At 49.6% G+C, this 19,293-nt stretch overlaps 1 protein-coding gene across 1 annotated transcript in view; it reads right to left on the reverse strand.

The window, feature by feature from the left end:
- Positions 1-14: 14 nt before the first annotated feature.
- The window catches only part of RHPN2 (rhophilin Rho GTPase binding protein 2), a 50,276-nt gene continuing 30,997 nt past the window's right edge, over positions 15-19,293 (reverse strand). The window contains exons 5-15 of the mRNA XM_044760136.2: positions 17,183-17,260; positions 16,693-16,817; positions 14,589-14,755; positions 12,290-12,477; positions 11,761-11,917; positions 10,079-10,198; positions 8,330-8,524; positions 7,289-7,365; positions 6,569-6,715; positions 6,116-6,271; positions 15-1,366 (exon numbers count right to left, since the gene is read on the reverse strand). Of these exons, the coding sequence (XP_044616071.1) occupies positions 1,106-1,366; positions 6,116-6,271; positions 6,569-6,715; positions 7,289-7,365; positions 8,330-8,524; positions 10,079-10,198; positions 11,761-11,917; positions 12,290-12,477; positions 14,589-14,755; positions 16,693-16,817; positions 17,183-17,260 (1,671 nt within the window). The 3' untranslated portion in view covers positions 15-1,105. The remainder of the gene's footprint in view (positions 1,367-6,115; positions 6,272-6,568; positions 6,716-7,288; positions 7,366-8,329; positions 8,525-10,078; positions 10,199-11,760; positions 11,918-12,289; positions 12,478-14,588; positions 14,756-16,692; positions 16,818-17,182; positions 17,261-19,293) is intronic.

The following is a 19,293-nucleotide window of genomic DNA, read 5'->3' on the forward strand; positions in this document are numbered from 1 at the left end:
AAGTGAAACACATTAACTCAGGCAAATGCATGTGTTTATTTAAATATTTATACAAAAATAGCCCTAAGAGCAGTGAATAGACTTTCCCAAACGTGGGTGCTTCCCTTTTGATATTGCACACTAGAAAATACTTAAATTCTTGTTAATTCTCAAAATTAGATTTCAGCGCTCTATTTTTGTAGCTATATAACTTGTACTGTGTCAACAGTGACTCTTATTAGAATCACGGTGTCATCCAACACGTAGCAAGAGAAATCCCATAGTAAGAATGTCATTTTAAAAAGTCAAATAGAGCTTTAAACTTGAATCACATATCTTTATCTTATAAAATGTTTTTAACCCACATTAAAGACTCTTAAAATATACAATTATGTACCTTCTACTTTAAACAAAATGAAGAATGTTTTGAGTATCAAACAGTATATTATCTACCTTGTAGACAGCATCTTCATCTAACACTGCCACTGTGTTAGCAACTTTTAAATGACATGAAACTAGGGGAAAAGCTGCTTCCTCAACGGTTTTTTAATCTAGCAAGTCATGGCAAATTTGGCACTCTATAGACTTTACCTGGAAATAGCATTCCTGTTACGTAGAGATAATAGTAAAGTCTTGTCGTTTTAGTAGTAAGCCCCCCTTAGGAAGCAGCTCTTTGAACAGTTTCTGGTAACACTAATTTACATCTGTCATTATAGTCCCTTGACCTGCCTTAATTTGAGGTCATCTGAACTCTGAGTTAAGGAACGATCTGTTATCCAAATGTGGAAACGTACAAATATAGGTAACCCCAATTTAATTCTGCTAGTAACTAAAGGTCAGAATTGTAGCTGTTAAAAATAGTTATATTTTCAACACTATTGTATTTACGTAAATAGTTTATATAATAAATAACTTGCAGCAATATGGTGACACTCCCCAAATAAGTTTGTTTTCCACAATTCTAGAGGTTTCTAGTTACTTTCGTTCATAAAGACATATCAATTCTAAGTTTACGCTGTGAGAAAAACAGGATTTGAGAATGTTTAGAAATGTCCCATTATGGCACAAATCGGAAGGCCTCGTCAGCACAGGAATGTCCTGGGCCTGAACGTTTTGCTCCCTCACATTAGTACAAGGAACTGTCGGGGTTGAGGAGGCTGAAAGGAGACAGGAGCTTCTTCTTGGCCTGAGGCCTCGCAACCCCAGCCGCCGGGAGGCACAAGGTGCTGGCTGACTTCTGTCTGTTCTTGTTGGCGCCCCAACTCAAAAAAGAAAGCTTTTTTGAGATCTTCTTGGTCTTATCAGTTTTATCATCATCATCTATGGCTAAGCAGATCATGGAGTAGGTCTTCTGCATTCCCACAGAGTATGTGGCACTCTTACTATGCTGCACGTAGAAGAAGAAGAAAAAGGATGTTAGAAATCCTCAAGACATCTGATAAATGCCTGCCAAGTCTGAGACTCACATGCTGCAATTATAGCATCCTCTTTAAAATTAAGTGGATAGAATTCTGAACCTCGGGCAACCAACACTTAACATAGAATTAGGTTCTTAAGATCAAGGACAATTTGTAAGGAATAATACTCAGTAGTAGTAATTGAGGCTAGGGACCACTACTCACTTTTTAGGATTCTTATTTGAAAAAGCAATACGTACTCATGGTCAACAGTATGAAAACACATCCAGGGAACAGCAGGTGTCCCTCCCACGTTGGCTTCCACAGGGCCTCCCCTCAGGTAACCACTATTCCTGTTACACTTTGAGAGGGGACGTTCATATACGGGTGTTGACACGTGTGTAAGTCCACGTCACCATTTGTCTTAAAAGGAATACACTACACACACTGCTCTGCACCCTGCTTTCTTCACTGAATGTATCTCAGATGTCAGTTCGCACAGTAGGTACAGATCAACTTCACCCTCTTTAAAGACAATCTAGAATCCACAGTGAAGATACTGTTAACTTTTTTCTCTATTTTTTAAACTCGTGAAATATACGTAACATAAAATGTGCCATTTTAACCATTTTTAAGTGTCCGCTTGTGGCTTTAAGTACATTCACACTGTCGCACAACCGTCACCACCATCCCTCTCCAGAACTTTTTCATCTTCCCCAAGTGAAACCCTATGCCCATTAAACACTACTAAGAACTCTTAAAGGATTGAGTTGGACTCAAATAGGAAATCTGAAGAAACCTGCTTTCTAGACATTCCCAGTGGGTTACCACCTGCTTCTAAGGTTCGCCAAACCTTGAGACTGCTCTTTTCACCAATGTTTAGTGATATCTACTAGGTTCCAGGCACTGAAATCAGGCCATTTATATAAATACACCCATGAGAGATCTAAAGTGAGTGGGACCATTGCGGGAGGCAGCATAGAGAAGGGGTATCCATCAGAAAATGTCCCTCCTGAGTTTGCCTCCTTTGGATTAAGATGCCTCTCCCTTTTCTATGAAACTGCCCATTAATCCCACCGTGCTCTACAGGACACACAGCATCATTAAAAGCAATCATGAAACAAACAGTCCTGGAGGTAGATTTGATGCCTGCAAATGTTTTCCAAACCTTAGCCTGCTGAGAGTCGGTCTAGCATCCTTCTAACCACTCCCTTACAAACACCCTCTATTCTCTTCCATACTCCAGCCAGCAACACTCCACCCTGCCTCTCCGGGCCCGCATCCCAACAGATGCGCATTTCTGTTAGTGCCATCGAGGCGATTCTCAGCCACTACAGTATGACAACTGACGGATGGATGGTATGGTTCCCCGACCAGGAAGTGAACCCGGACTGCTGCGGCCAGAGTGAGCCAGTCTTACCCACCAGACCCCCAGGGCTGGCTATGCACGTTACTGGAGGGTGTTCAAGCCACTGGCTTCCCTTCTAACTGTGACCCCTACACCTCTGCTGGGCAGCCCCATTACCTGGCATGCCTACATTTCCCTAGTATTTCACTCCTTTTCTAGATACCTTCTCTCAAGCCCCTCCTATCTGATATCCTTGCCTTATACTTAATTGCATCTGTCCCCAAACTGAAGTGCTCCTCTGTGCCTGGATCTCAATCCCTCTCTCCTCCAGGTCTCCCCTCCTTCCTGCACGCCTGTCTCCCAGACCTTTCCCACCAGCACACACACACACAGCCCGCCTTCTTTGAAAAGCTCTCCTTTTCCCTATGTCCCCCCTCCCAGCTACCACCCCAACATCTCTGCTCCCTTTCCCAGTTTTCCCCCCTGCTCGTTCACTTTTTTTTCCTGTCCTCATCCAGCATGCTCCCCACCATCTTCCCGGGGCACCTCTCGGGAACTCTCAGGGCTTTATGGAACACAGTGTGAAACCACTGCACTAGTCTACTTCTTACATTATACTGATGAGGAAATGGCCCAGGGAGGGTATTAACCTGTGGAAGCTCACACAGCCTATCCAGAGCAGACAGGGCCCGATTCCAGCTCTTGGATTCTTCCCACTACACCAGTAGTATTCAAAATGTGCTCCATGGAGGAGTACTAGGGACCCCACCATAATCCAGAGAGAGTGGGGCAGCAGGTAACAATTTAGCTCGAGCACTGGGCTTCATTGTTCTCATTATTTGGTTTTGTTTGAAGAAAAGGCTTGGCAGTTAAAAACAGTGCTCTGTTGTCATTATCTAAAGTCCTTGCTGGGTGAAAAGAATAGCCACATCACAGTTATCAGTATAAAGCACCTATCATGAACCCAACCGTCTTCCCATTTTCCTGAGGCTCAGGGCTGTTCCTTGACGCCTCAGGTCACACAACTGGTGGGAAAGCCAGGAGTGAAATCCAGGCAGTCTGAGTATAGAATCCTTGCATTTAACAGGACTCAGATTCTTCATTGTCCTGGTTCAAAGACATGATGGGGTTGAAAGATAAGCCCTTCCATCTCTTTCCAGGGGGCGTGGCCTGCTCTGCAAGGCCACGCCCCCTGGCTGTGCCCCCCTACTCCAGCCCTCAGTCCAGAGCCCATTCTTTTCTTTATCCTTATGTGGACAAACTTCTTTTCTGTTTCTGGATGGCACCTTCATCACTTGTCCAGCAATGGTATGGATTCCACTCCTGAAAGTACCATTTCCTAGGCTCCTTTCTCCCAAGGTGCTCTGTGAGTCCTTTGACTTCTTTATCTCTTTTTTAACTTTTGAGAAAGATTAGCCTTGAGCTAACATCTGCCGCCAACCCTCCTCTTCTTTTGCTAAGGAAGACTGGCCCTGAGCCAACATTCGTGCCCATCTTCTTCTACTTTATATGTGGGACCACTGCCACAGCATGGCTTGATAAGCGGTGCATAGGTCCATGCCCAGGATCCGAACTGGTGAACCCCAGACCGCTGAAGGGGAGTATGAGAATTTAACCACTGCACCACTGGGCTGGCCCCTCTTTTTTTTTAAATTGAGATATAATTCATATACCATACAATTCACCCTTTTAATACAATTCAGGGCTTTTTAGTATATTCACAGAGTTGGGCACCACCACTACCTAATTTGAGAACACTTCCATCCCCCTCAAAGGAAACCCTGCACCCAGCAGCAGCGACTCCCCATTCCCCAGTGCCCCAGCTCCAGCCCCGGGCAACCGCTAATCTACATTCAGTTTCTACGGATTTCTTATCAAGGGCCTTTCACAGTCCATTCACTCTCCAACCCTCTCTAGTCTAAGTTCTGTTGCCATCTCAGCACCAAGTGTCCTTTTGTCCTGCTGCCAAACAGAAGACAGCCGGCTCCGCCCTCATTCTCCTCCGCCTCTGAACTGGATTCAACGCCACCCACCACTCTCCTCTTGATTTCAGAAGCTCCCTTCACCCTCCCTCCCGGAGCTCTCCCTGACAACTTCCTCTGCGCCTCCTTCTCTCCTGACTGCCCTCCAGACGCCGGGGTCTCAGGCTTCCGTCCTCGCCCTCGGCCCGCACAGGAGTGTCCTCTAGTCTCTGCAGCTTTAGACATCATCTCTATGCCCATGATGCTCAAATACTTATTTCTAGCTCTGCCTTCTCCCTTGAACTGAAGATTTGAACCTGGACGCGTATGTGAAACACTGACATAGCTCCTGGGTTCTCTCTCCGCTGTCTCCCTCACCGCTGCTCCCCGTCATTAGGGAAAATGATGCAGCTGTTCACACCAAAACCTGACAAGCCATCTCTCTTTCTACCATCTTTTTACGCAGTCCTCTACAAATCCCTGCCAGCTCTACCTGCAAACCATGTCTCTGGCGCATCCCCCTCTGTCCTGTCCTGTCACCTGCACTAGTGTAAGCTGCCAGCGCCGCTGGCCCAGACGACCGCACGGTCAGCCTCCAGGCAGCAGACCTGCTCCTAAAATAAACACCATACCACGCCATTCCCCTTCTTAGAAGGTTCAACCGCTCCAATGTGGCCCTGCCTCCCTGCCACCTCCCTTCCTGCCACTCTCTCCCTTGTCAGGAAGCTCCGGCCAGCAGCCCCTGTTTCTGTTCCTCTGGCAGGAGAAGCTTGTTCCTGCCACAGCGTCTCTGCAGCTGTCGGTCCCCCTGCCTTGCCCAGATGCTCCCCCGTCCCTCTTCAAAGGCCGGCTCCTCACTGTCACTCAAGTCTCAGTGTAAGTCTAGAGGGGCCTCTCCCACCCCGAGTCATTCTATCAGGTTACACGTTTTCTTTTCTTTACACACTTATCAAAATCACAACTACTTATTTGCTTACTCAGGGCCAGCTCTGTGGGGGCAGGAAGCTGATCTGATTAGATCAAGCTGCAGCTCCAACGCTAAGAAGGGCCTGGCCCGCAGCTGAGGCTCAGTCAGCATTTGTTGAAGGAATAAAGGAAACTTGTTACCAAGGGAAACATCTAAGGTACATCATTAAATGTGGCAAAGAGCCGAAGAGTATGTCTGCAACGATTCCTCCCCCTTGGGGGAAAAAAGGATACAGAGGAAGACTGGCAACAGATGTTAGTCAGGACCAATCTTCCTCACCAAAAAAAAAAAGCAAAACAGTTTTCCAATAATCTCTTTGACCCAAGGTGAGCACATCCCACTGATGAAGAGCTTAGGAATTCAGTGTGTGGCATGTTACAAATGCAGGCAGGAGGCACAGGGCCTGGTAAAGACCGCCTTCACTCCGCATCACTATTTCCTGCCAGGGGGTGTCAGCACTCACCATGGACGAGGCAGAGTCCAGGAGGCTCACAACCTTCATCTCAATGGCGTCCTCACCAAAGCTCTTCAGCAGCTTCATGACCTCGCTCAGCGTCAGCCACTTACAGTCCACGTTTTGAATGGAAACAATATAATCTCCTTCCTTGGCTCCTGCCAGCTACAAAAATGTGATTTAAAGAAAGGTCAACGTTCTGTTCATTCAAATGCCTGAATCAGTTCCCAAGTTCATTAACAAAACAGATGTTTGTCTATGTATGCTTCAAGAAAGCAAACATTAATCCTTTCCTCTTGGGGCGCGTAGCACCCATGAGAGGCCTTTTGCATAAAGTCAGCCTTTACTTAAAGGAACCCTGAATTCCTTCAGCAGGATCTCTCTGTTTGTGCAGCTTTCTTTGTATTTTACCAGTCTGCCTGCCCGCAAAGATGCCAGACGTCCAGAAGGGTCCCTGCTTACCGCAGCGGAGCAGTGAGGATCCAGGAAGTGGACTTGGACTGGGGAGTTTCCCCTCAAGGTGAACCCCAAGTCCCCTTCTTCTGCAGTGAAGCGAAGAGTTCGAGGGGGTGTCCATCTCTTGTTAGCCGAAAACACAGATAAGGGGCCCTTCGGAAGAGAGCATCATTAGGTGTAGGGTCTGAAGGCTGAATCGGGCATTTGAAAACTAAAGGGAGGACGTCCTTGCAAGTTTCACCCGACCTTGCTCAGAGAATATACACTACAGCACTCATACGAGAACGTGAACTGCCATTTCTCTACAAGAGCGCATCTATTTCCAATCAAGTTATCCTTTTAAAATTATCTTGGGGCCGGCCCCGTAGCCAAGTGGTTAAGTTCGCGCGCTCTGCTTTGATGGCCCAGGGTTTCGCCGGTTCGAATCCTGGGTGCAGACATGGCACCGCTCATCAGGCCATGCTGAGGCGGCGTTCCACATGCCACAACTAGAAGGACCCACAACTAAAAATACACAACTATGTACCGGGGAGCATTGGGGAGAAAAAGGAAAAATAAAATCTTAAAAAAATAATAATAAAAAAATAAAATAATATAATCTTAATTAAAATTATCTTATATAAAATCTAATTAAAAAATAAAAACCATCTAAAAATAGCCTCTTACATATGTGCACCTTATAAAAGCTGTCCCCTTGGGTCATTATGAAATAAGCGTTTGACATACTAGCTTCTGGAAGAAGTCAGCTGCTGTCACCTTGGAGAGCTGTGGAAGTATAATTTCAACCTCCTGCTCAGTTTTAGCTGGAAAAGAAGATGAAAAGTGAAAGCATAAATGTTTCCATAATTGGAAGTTACCCTTGACAACTCAGGCCGAAGTCCTCCTTCTGAAGGGAAGAGGAAGCGAACTTTCCTCCTAGTCCTTGCTCCTTCCCTTTGGTTTAGACAAGTAGTGCAGAAGATGAACTACGGGGCAGCCCCTGGCCCGGCGCGACCTGTCCTGGGCACCTGCTATGAGCCACACCCCGCTCTGAGGCTGGGGCAGAGAAGTGACCGTCAGACACTTCCTGCCTTCCAGGAGCTTGTTTACAGGCCAGTGGACTTCCTCTGGCCCTCATGAAACCCTCCTGAGACGTCATCTACATGCCAGGTGTGGCTGTTACGCAGGTGCCCTGTCCCTCAGCACAAAGTCCTGGGCGAGGCGTTGCCCTCTTTGCGTTATTAACCTGTGATGTGAGGGTTTCCCAGGAGGCAGATGGAATGTGGGTGGGTGTGGAGCCCAGCAAAAACCTCAAGGCCAAAGGTAGTTTCAGGAGTCCCCTGACTAGAGGTGACGGCTGGAACCCCTAAGGAGGTTGTGAGGCTTTAAGGAGAGGAATCTAGAAGAAGCAAACCAGGGAGAGTAGTCCCTGGAGAATGCCAGGAGGGATGGGGGGGCTTGGGCAAGAACAGTCAGCAAAGGGGGTGCAGAGGAAGGTGGGAGCAGAACCAAGCTGGCAGGGCACCCCAACACCAAGGCAGGGGTGTCGAGGGGCCTGAGGGGAGTCGGATGCTGCAAAGGGGTTGATGAGGACGAAGGCCATAAGGAAGCCGCTGGCTTCAGGGAAGAGGAGATGGGAATGGCAGGGCGAGCAGCGCCTGGCCCGCTCCCCGGCAAGCACACAGCGGGGCTGGCCCACGCCCTGCAGGACGAGCAGGTCAAGGCTGTGCGCCCAGGGCAGCCCCGCCTCACACGCCCTCTGCACACATGGGTGCCCAGCTCACTCACCAACGATGTTGGGAGCCTCGACCAAGTCGAGCAGGTCACCGTCTTCTTGGTGCTGCGCGTACTTGAGCCGGGAGCGCTGGTGCGCGGCGGACAGCACCTCCTGCAGCACCTCGATGTTGCGGAGCTTCTTGCACAGGCTTGCCTCCCTCGCGGACTCCTCGTGGTGCGCGATGGCTCTGAGCAGGTGGGACTTGCCTGCCAACCGAAAATCAACACCATGTGACCTGCGTCTGAAATTGCAACGTGAGTGCCCAGGAGAGCCGAAGCGCCCACGGGTCAGCCCAGGAAGGTGGACATTCTCTTTCCTGAAGGATCTGCCTGGACGGTTTAAATCCCTCTTAAATGTGCATGCAACGTGCTCACTTGTGTCTATAAAATATTCACTCAGCAAATATTTACCAAAAGTTCTGGACACTAGAGAGAAAGCAATGAAGAAAAACTAGCCTCTGCATTCACGGAGTTTCCATGCTCGTGGTTGACGACAGAGAATTAACAAGCAAAGAAATACGTAACGAATCACATGACAACAAGGTTATGGAGAAAAATAAAGCAGGGCAGGCAGAGGTGGCCAGGGAAGACTGGGAATGGAAAGCTTCTCTCTATGACGGGTGACGGGGAAGGCCTTATTGAAGGTAACTTTTGAGCAACGTCCTGAAGGAAGTGAGGGAGCAGCCATAAGGATATCTGATAGAAGAGCACTCCTGAAAGCAGGAACAGCAGGTACAAAGGCCCTGGGGCAGGAGCCTGCCTGTGTGTTCAAGGACAACAAGGAGCTTGGGGGTGTGAGTGGAGGGAGTGAGGGCTGGAGAGAAGGGTAGGGAATGAGGCCAGAAAGGAGCAGGGGCCAATCCATGCCCAACCTCACAAGTGCAGGGTGAGGACTTCTGCTCCTAGTGGGGTGAGATGGGAGCGAGCAGGGTGCAAGCAGAGGGCTGATGTGATTTGACCCAAGCAAAAAGAGTGAAGGAGCAAAGAGGAAAGCGGGGAGACCAGCCCTGTGGCCACTGCGAAAAGACGGGAGGCCATATGATCCCTCTGGCCTCTGTTTCCCCAACTGAAAAATGGGGACCATACACACCCACTTCACAGGGTCGCATGAGGGGTAAGGGAGTCGGCGTTCAGTAAGCAAGCAATGTATAAGTATGGCTTGGACAAGGGTGGTAGGTAAGAAGTGGCTGGATTTGGGAAACGTCTTCTAGACAGAGTCAACAGGATTTGCCAATCAAATGTGGGGTGAGAAAGACAGACAAGAGCAGCAAGTGCGTGCAAGGTTTCTGGCCTGTGCGCCCAGAAGGATGGAGTTGCCTTCACTGAGACAGCGAAACTGTGTTTGGGGGTGGGGGGCAGGTCTGGGCAGTGGAGGAAGTCAGCTTTGCACACAGAAAGCGATATTCGCTCTGAGACGTGGCAGAGACGAACGAATTCATTACCAGGCCTTGGGTACGGCGAAAGAAAATTAACCAACGTGTCCTTCCACGTTATGGCCAGGGGCCATGTCCCGGACACTGGGGACGACTGTCAAAGCTCTGGCTCCACTGTGGGAGGCCAGGCCTGGCCCTCGAGGAACCCGTGAGAACACGGCTCTGGAAGCCCCCTGAGGCTAGAGACTGCGCCTCATGGCTTCTGAATCCAGAGTGGCCACGATGACTCAGGACACCCTACTCTCCAAGCCCTGGGGACCTCTCTGGGGCTGTCCATGAGCAGGACCAGCTGGCACGGGGAGGGAGGGGGCAGGAGAGCTGCACGCACCCAGCTGTTGGCGCTGGTGACCGTTTCTCAGCGTGGCCAGGGGCGTCAGTCCCTCCGGCATGCGGTCGTAGAGCTGGGACAGGCACTTCTCCTGGTGGTCCTCGTCTGCGCCAGGGCTCACTGCAACGAGACCACAGATGAATCCTTTCTCGTGGCTGCGCAGCACAGGCTCAGGAGACGGCGCCGCACACCCATGGAGAGCTCTCTCTGTCAGCCACATGGCCGGCTCCCCTTATCCTCCAGGTTTACAGGCACTGGGGACAACAGGCTCCCTTCCCCGCTGGACACACCCCAGGCGGTCCAGCCACACGTCTGTGCACTCGGGCCAGGCACGCTCTGGGGGCTCACGATTCGGCTCTGAGCCCCCACTCTCTCCCTCCTCCAAGTCGCCCACCTCCTGGAACCTCCTAGCAGAGCCCACCTCACAGCCCTGGCAGCCTCCATGCCTCATCCTCCCCTGCATGTGCCCCCTAACCTCTCCAAGCCATTCACCACCACCTCCGACCTTCCAGCCTCTGCTCCAGAGCCGGGACCATGTCCTTGTCTAGCTGTGCTTTCCCTCCCTGTTCAGCTGGACCAGTCCTCCTCAGAGTCCAAAGCCCAAACCAAATGTCACCCCCTCCAAGAAACCACCCATGACTACGCCAAGGAGTCCCGCTGCTGCCTCGTTTGTTTCGGCCGCAACACCGAAGCACATTACTTCTGCTGGTTGACACGACTTGCCCGCCTCGCAGACTGTGTCATCACACCAGCTGTGGCCGCTAATGCTTTCACAGCCCACGAGGGACCAGGCGCTCGGTAGCTCTGCATGCAGGCACAGAGTCTCCACAACAGCCCTGTGAGGGACGTTCTCTTCAAATCCCCATTTACAGATGAGAAAATGAGGCACAGAGCAGCCAAGTGACCTGCCCAAGGTCACACAGCTAGTAAATGGCAGAGCTGAGACAGGAACCCAGACGGTCTGGCTCTGGAGGTTGTCCTTTTAACTACTCTAGGGGCTGCCTTGATTAGTACTAATTACAACAGAAGTCCCACCCAACTTCAGATCAGAGGCAGGACCAGGGCGAGGAGAGGGAGGCACTCGCCTCAGGCTGAAGATTTAAGGGGGCCAAAAACTAAGCAATAAAAATAGACGAGATTTTAATGTAATTTTCTAAATAGCAAAATTAATGCAAAAAAATCCGTGATGAACAAAACAGCAACATTTCTTCTTGCTTCAGGCTCCAATGTGGCTCAGCACAGTGTTGTCACTGATCAGTGTCTTTATTTAAAATTTTGATCACCGTGGATTTTTTTTTGCATTAATTTTGATTCATTTAAAATATTCCAGGAAAATGTTATCTTGATTCTGCGTTTTGGGGCATCCCCTTGGATTCTGTGCCCGAGGCATGTGCCTCCCTCGTCCTAGCCCTGGTCCCGGCCCTGTTCTAGATTCCAGGTGAAAAGTCATCTCCAAGAAGCTGTCTGCTCCGTCCCGGGCAGAATCCCGCTACCCGTCTTCCTCCCACAGCGGGAACATGTAATCATGAATCCCTGACCCGCTGACAGACACCTGGGCCAGCACATCACTCCCTCCCTCTGCCCCGGCTTCCAGGGCAAGCAGGCGGCTCTCACTGAGCTCAGAATCTCCCCAAGGCAGGAAAACCGCAACGCTGCCCAAAGCCTGAGCCCCCGAGCCTTACGCTGGTGGTCCATGAGGAGGGTGGCTGCGAAGTAGTGGGCCAGGGCTCCGTAGTGGTGGGCCTTCACGCAGGCCAGGCTGGCCCAGGAGTAGGGGATGTTTTCCTTCACGGGTGCCTGGCTCATGGCTGCGTGCAGCTGCCGGTAGACCTCTCCCACCTGGAACAGAAGGGATGCTGGGAATGGGGAGCCCGGCACGGGGCCCTCGAGCACCTGGGCTGCAGAGAAAGAGCTCTTTCTTCCATGTGGCAGCCCCTGCCAGAGGCCGCTCCGGAATCTGGGAGCGACTCCAAGGGCCCCCGTGTTGCCAGTGTCAGAGTTAACAGGCAACTGTCATTATGCTGGTTTTTAGCTAAGCTGCAGACCCGTATCTGAAACACCGGTACTTGCCAAGAAAATGCAAGCCAGCGCTCTGGCGGGGCTGGGCACGGTGCCCGGGTCAAGCTGCCGTGGGAAGACTGACTGCTTCCAGGGGGCCCACACCAACGCCTTCTCCCCACCCCGAAAGTCACAGGGACCCGGAAGGCTCACCTTTGCAGCCTCGTGAGCCACCTTCACCAGCATGAAGAACTCGTTCCGGATCCCAGGAAGGCAGATTTTGTCAAACATGCTTTCTTGGGCTTGGGCGAGCATCATTTTGACCAGTACACTGAGCATAGCGGGACTCATGTCGTAACTCGGGGTGTGAGTAAATGTCTCTTTCAGGTAGTTTAAAACTCCTAAAATTGGAAATATTTTGCACATCTGTTGGGGGTCATATTTATTTCACCGTGCTGCTCAGAAGTAAAGAGAATAATAGAAGCAAAAATAAAAAACTGGTGTCCTGGAGCACCTTAAAAAAATCTGATTCTCAATGACTATAGATCCAGCCCTTCCACGCCTAGGTAGACACCCCAGAGAATTGAAAGCAGGGACTTAATCTGATACTTGTACGCTCACGTTCACAGCAGCATTATTCACAATAGCCAGAAGGCAAAAACAACTCAGATGTCCACGGATGGATAAACCGATAAACAAAATGCGGTAGATACATACACTGGAATATTCTTCAGCCTTAAAAAGGAAGGAAATTCTGACATACGCCACAACATGGATGAAGACACACTAAGTGAAATAAGCCAGTGACAAGGACAAGTATTGTGTGAGTCCACTGAGATAGCTCCCAGGAACTGTCACCTTCACAGAGACAGAAAGCAGAATGCTGGCTGCCAGGGGCTGGGGGAGAGCATGGAGGGGTACTGTGTAACGGGCACAGAGTTTCAGTTTGGGATAATGAAAAAGTTCTGGAGATGGGGAGATGCACGACAATATGAATGTACTTCATGCCAATGAAGTGTACTCTTACAAGTGGATAAAATGGTGATTTTGTTATGTATGTTTTACCACAATGAAAAAACAAAATTGGATTCTCTTCCAAAGCATTCACATCTGTATCAAGCAGGGAAACTGGCCTGCTCCCTGTCCATTCCTGTCTCTCCTTGGATAATTGTGAGAAACTCCACACATGCTAGGCATTCGACGACAGAGGGGAAAGCAGAAAGCAGGCAGACCGAGCTCTCTGGGGGGGGGGGGGGGGGGGGAGGGGCACGCTCACACTGGACAGCCGGGTCATTCACAAATTCAGGGCATTTCCCCAGGACCTTCGGAAAGATCATCTCAGCCCACTCCAATGGGAATTTTCATGCTGTAGCCTTCGGCTGAGTTTTTTTATGCTTTAGAAAATTAACTGTCACAGCATTGACCGACAATCAACCTGGAGCTAAAATAAAATCCCCGACATGAATCCCATCTGACTGGTTCCTCTGGTTTTGCTGCAAATGAAAACTGCCTGCAGAAAGAGGGGAAGGAAGGCACCCGGGCAGGCCGTGCGCTCCCCTCTGGGTGTGCTCCCACTCTGTTCTCAGCTTCAACTTGTCTGTATCTCTGTAATCTCAGGTCACGAAGCATACCTGCTTAAGATTCCTCAGAAAGAAAGATGAGCCCAGAAAAGGATGGACAATGGGAGAAACCGGCTCCCGTGAGGAACCTCAGCATGCTGTTTCATCCTGAGGGACCAATTATTCTAACACAAGCAATTCCACGATTAGCCAAAATGGCAAAGCTCTGCTTCTTCACGGCCTTGCAGGGCAAAAAGGTCTCTGCTGGGAGTAACACCCCAAAGCAAAGTGATGGGGACCAGCGCAGAAGAAACACGCTGTGGAGCCGGTCGCGGGACCACGCTGTGGTCTGCGCTCTGTTGCTGCTTTTGCCCACCATCCCCCATGCCAAGTCTGCTGGACACAGGCCCTGTCGGAGGGGAGCAACGCAGGACCCTGGACACCCACGAGCCAGGCCCGCCCACTGCACCCGGCCTGGGGACCCCTGGTCCTCTCCAGGTTGGCGCTAAGTGTCACCTGACAGGGGGCAGAGAAGAGCAACCTGAGGTGGGTGAGCTTCATGAAATGAGCATGATATGAAGGCATGGAGAGCAATATGCACGGATGAGGCACTCCCGATGAAAGAAAAAGCCTACACTTTCACTATTTGGGAAAATTTATTCTGTTCTTCCATATAGTGTTTAAAGGAACAGTTCATTCACTGCCATCCCTGGGGCCGCTCATTTGGAAAAGATTAATCAGCCACAGGAGTCACTGTGCGTATGAGCCACACCTGGACTGAGATGACAGGGTTGGAGCCATTAAGCAATTCTCTTGGTGGGAAGATACACCAGTGCTCGACTGGTCTGGCCCTTTCAGGCCTGTGAGGCCAAGCATGGGCCTAGGGAGGATCCCCTGACCCTCTTCAGCTGGGGTACCCGGTGCTCCATCCCGGCAGCCCCCAGGAGACACACCTGCGGCTCTCTGAAAGGCGTCCACCGCGCTCTCCAGCCCAGCCTGCGTCTGCCGATTGCTCCGGGTCCCGATCTGCGTGTAGAGGGCTCCAGTGTTGAACAGAATGCTCGCCTTCTCCAGGAGCAAGTTCTGTTGGCTGACGGGGACCCCGGTAAGGGAGTCATACCTGTTGAAAAGAAACGTGTTGAAAGCAGCAGATTACTTGGCTAATCAATGTCACTTCGGGGTGAGAATGGACAACACCGATTTCTTGAATAAAATGCAAAGGTGCACATGCAACGAGGCTTTCATTTCCAAGCAAGATGATGGCCATGATCATGCTGACCAAGACACCCACAATCACACACAAAAATAAGCTTCCCAACCAAGACGTCCTTCAGGAGCTGAGTGATAAACAAACTGTGGCCCATCCGTACAGTGGAGTATCATTCAGCACTAAAAATACGTGAGCTAATGAGCCATAAAAAGACACGCAGGAACCTCAAATGCATGTGACTAAGTGAAAAAAGCCGATCTGAAAAGGCTACCTACTGTGTGATTCCAACTATATGACATTCTGGAAAAAGTAAAACAATGGAGACAGAAAAAGCATCAGCGGTTCGAAGGTTTAGAGGGGCAAAGAGGGGGTATGAACAGCTGGAGCACAGAGGGTTTTAGGGCTGTGGAACTGCTCTGCATGATCCTATAATGGTGGATATAGGTGATTATACATCTGTCCAAACCCACAGACCATTCCCACCAGGAGTGAGCCCCAGTGTAAACTGTGGACTTTGGGTGACGAGGTGCCAAGGCAGGTACATACCATCGAGGGGGGATATTGACAGTGGGGAGGGGATATATGGGAAATCTCTGTACCCTTTGCTCAATTTTGCTGTGAACCTAAAACTGCTCTTAAAAATAAGGCATATTAGGGCCTAGTGGTTAAGTTTGGCATGCCCCCTTTCATAGGCCCGGGTTCGGTTTCCAGGCACAGACCTACACCACTCGTCAGTGGCCATGCTGTGGTGGCAGCTCACATACAAAAAAGAGGAAGATTGGCAACAGATGTTAGTTCAGGGAGACTCTACCTCAGCAAAAAAAAAAAAGACGTATTTAAAAAAAATAAGGGTCCGTCCCAGTGGTGTAGTGGTTAAGTTTGTGCACTCCGCTTTGGTTGCCTTGGATTCACTGGTTCGGATCCCGGGTGCAGACATGGCACCCTTCGTCAAGCCATGCTGTGGCAGGCGTCCCACATATAAAGTAGAGGAAGATGGGCATGGATGTTAGCTCAGGGCCAATCTTCCTCAGCAAAAAAGGAGGATTTATGTTAGCTCAGGGCTAATCTTCCCCCCCAAAAAATAAATAAGCCTTCTCCTAAAGGAAATATAGCAGTTACTAACCCCTCATAATTCTTCCTGCAGCCTAAAAGATTCAGGATCTGTTTTAAAGTTCACATATCACCGAGAAGGTAGACATGGACGTTCTCCCTAAGTGGAAACTGAGGAGAAGTCGTCCTGAGAGCTCTTTCACCAGCGCAGACAGCTAACCGAAGAGTCATCTGCCTTTCCTTTCAAAAGGCAGGCATCTGTGGTGAAGTCTACCTCTGGCCACGGCCCTTCACTGTTGGGATGTACGCCCTCGCGCCCACACTCCTGAGCACACCCAGAGAAGAGGCACGGCACCTCCAAGGTGTTTGAACAACACTATCTCTGAAACTTCCAACCCCGGAGAAGAATGCAATGTTCTGCTCCCATTTTTAAATGTGACCTGTTCTGTGTGCTGCCCTTGTCCCTGGGACAACACCTGGTTCCCACCCCTTAGCCCATCAGGGCCAAGAATCTCGCTTCTCGTTAGTTCCACCTCAGAGCCCGGCGTTTCCCCAATGATAAAATGAGCATCAAAAAGGCCCCTCCTCCTCGGCTTGTTTGTTCTGAGAAGCAAGAAGCTATGGTCTGCTGGAGCTTTCTCCCCTTGGAGCCCCTTCATAAATAAACACCAGTTTATCCGCACGGCTCTGGCCTCTCCTGTGTCAATGGCCGACTAGAGAGAGGGGCCACGGTGCGGAGGAGCCCGTGGTGCTGAGCCCCGGAGCTCTGGCTGCGGTGGGATCGCACTGGCACCTACCAGGTGAACAGGATCCCCATCTGCCGGGTGGGCGGGAAGAATCGACTCTCGACAAAGCCCAGCTGGGTGAAGTAACTCATCAGCAGTTCAACCCCGGCCTCATCCCGGCTGGGCGTCCGACAAGCCTGAAAGGAAAGGAGCCGCTGAGCGGTGAGCCCACAGCAGACAGTGCGTCCCATCCCCGAAGACGCCTGCACACGCTATTTCTGTGGAGCTGGGGCCCAGCTGCTGCATCGCGAGCTCTAGGAAGGATGGCAGGGGCTGGCAAGACCTCAGGAGACTCAGAATCCAGCCCGACATGCCAGTGCGCATGTCTGTCCCCTTCTGTGGTCTTCTTATGTGGCAAGTTGAAGGGACGGTTCTGACAGCCCCTCCCTGCCACCCCCAACCATGGGCGATTCTCTAAGACTTCAGACACAGTAACGGGGTAACCTGAAGACTCGGCGAGCTCTCAGCCATCCTCCTCTCCCTGCGGCACACAGAGACGCACCTGTCTCAGATCCATCAGGTCTGCTATCTCATCTTCATATAGTGAGCTATCTTCACTGTAATGTTCCAGGATAAAATCCTGTAAGAAAAATGAGGGAAGATACTGTAACGTGTCATTCAAAACTGTAAATAGGGGGACCGGCTCTGTGGCACAGTGGTTAAGTTCGCGTGCTCTGCTTCAGCGGCCTAGGGTTCGCTGGTTCAGATCCTGGGTGTGGACCTACACACCACCCATCAAGCCATGCTGTGGCAGCATCCCACATACAAAACAGAGCAAGACTGGCACAGATGTTAGCTCAGGGACAATCTTCCTCACCAAAAAAAAACCAAAACACAAAAAACTGTAAATAGGTAAAACAGTAAGGTCTGATGTGCCCCTCCTTTAAAAATACGTGGAGAATTCATAAAAATTTAGGGGAGACTGCACACTGCAATGATTTTCTGAGTGGTAGGATTTATTTTCTTAATTTTACATATGTTTTAAAATTTTGCTTCTGTTGCTTCAGTAAAAAGGACAGTTGAAGTTATTTTTTATTTAAAAATGTCTTTGCCACATGGTTAAGTGAGCTACACATTAAACAATTCTGGCAGATGTCACAGACATCTGGGGCTCAGACCTTCATCCTTGGGGCTGCCCTCAGAACCTGGCTCAGGGTCTTCCTGGCAAAGGAAAGGGAACTTGTGTCTGGGGACGGTTAGGAGGGTACTGCCCTCAGGAACTGTGATGGGAAGCTATGTGAGAACAGCTCTGGGCACGTCCACGTGTGAGGCACCCCAGTGAGAGCCCCAGCCGGGCAGCAGCCGTGTTTGATGACTGACCGCTCTGGGACTTTACTCAGTGGTACGGCGTGCTGAGGAGCATCTGCTGTGAGCCGGGGCTGTTCTCAGTGCTTGGGCCACAGCAGGGAACGAAGCAAAGACCCTTCCCCATGGAGCTTACATTCTAGCCAGGGGCACAGCCAGTGAGTAACAGGCACAGAAAATAAGTAAATTACATCGTATATTGGCAGATGGCAAGCATTACAGGGAAAATGGAAGAGTGGTATAAGGAGCATGGAGACGAGTTCCTGCATGACATCCTCCACTGAGGCCAGAGACTGCTCAGTTATGGCTTCTCAAGTGTGGGAGTATTCTCTTTACACACTTTCTACATTAGAGCGCCCCCTGCTTTTTGTGTGTTCAATGCTATCTGCACACATGCCCGCAGACCCTCTTACAAAACTGGGATTTTACTGAGTGAATATACAACTTTGCCGGGCTTTTTTTAATTGGCAACGTATCAAACATTTTCATATGCCACAAAATATTCTCTAACATGACTCTTCATGCTTATATAATCCTCCAATGTAATGAATGCATAATTCATTTATTCAACAAATAAGCTACCTACTATGTGCTAACCAAGATGGACCATGATAGTCTTAACCCCCTCTCGCTGGACATTTAAGTTATTTGTAAATTTTTCAATTAAAGATAACACCGTGACAGTCATCCTTGAGCACACCTCTGATTAGTTCCTCAGAATAAGTTCCAAGAAGATGTCTTGCTGGGTCCAAGGATACGCAGAAAGCTCCTTCTGGTTTTTAATTTGGTCATTTTTACCCAACTTTTTGTTTTATGATGCTGTCACAGATTTTCTTCACGACTTTACTTAAAGCACTAACGTTTGGAATCAGCTCCTCAACAAATATAACAGCCATTTATATAATTTGAAATGGTTTTCAAATGTAATTATGTTATCAGTGACATTAATTATGGTGAGGATGATCTGGAGGACAGAGTTCATCTCAGGCTCCTCTGGTGACATCCCTGAGAGCAGTGTTAAGGGCCACCACTCAGGAGATGCTTGAGGATCAGAACTGTATCTTTTACAGAGCTGCATGCTGTTCTATCAGCTCTACTGTGGACAGTGGCAAGAATTTCCTTAAAATTAGGAGAGAAATTACAATTAAGAAGTTAAAAGAGAAACTTTATGTTAACCTCACAGAAGTCAAAGAGGATTTTGATAAATTCTAAATCTATTCCTGACTTTTCAAACTTAGTAAACTAGGATGGATTAAATATATTTAGTAGGATAAAAAATATCTAGTTGAAACCCACCATAAACATCAG

The sequence above is a fragment of the Equus asinus genome, chromosome 26 (assembly GCF_041296235.1).
Source record: "Equus asinus isolate D_3611 breed Donkey chromosome 26, EquAss-T2T_v2, whole genome shotgun sequence".
NCBI classification, from domain to species: Eukaryota; Metazoa; Chordata; class Mammalia; order Perissodactyla; family Equidae; genus Equus; species Equus asinus.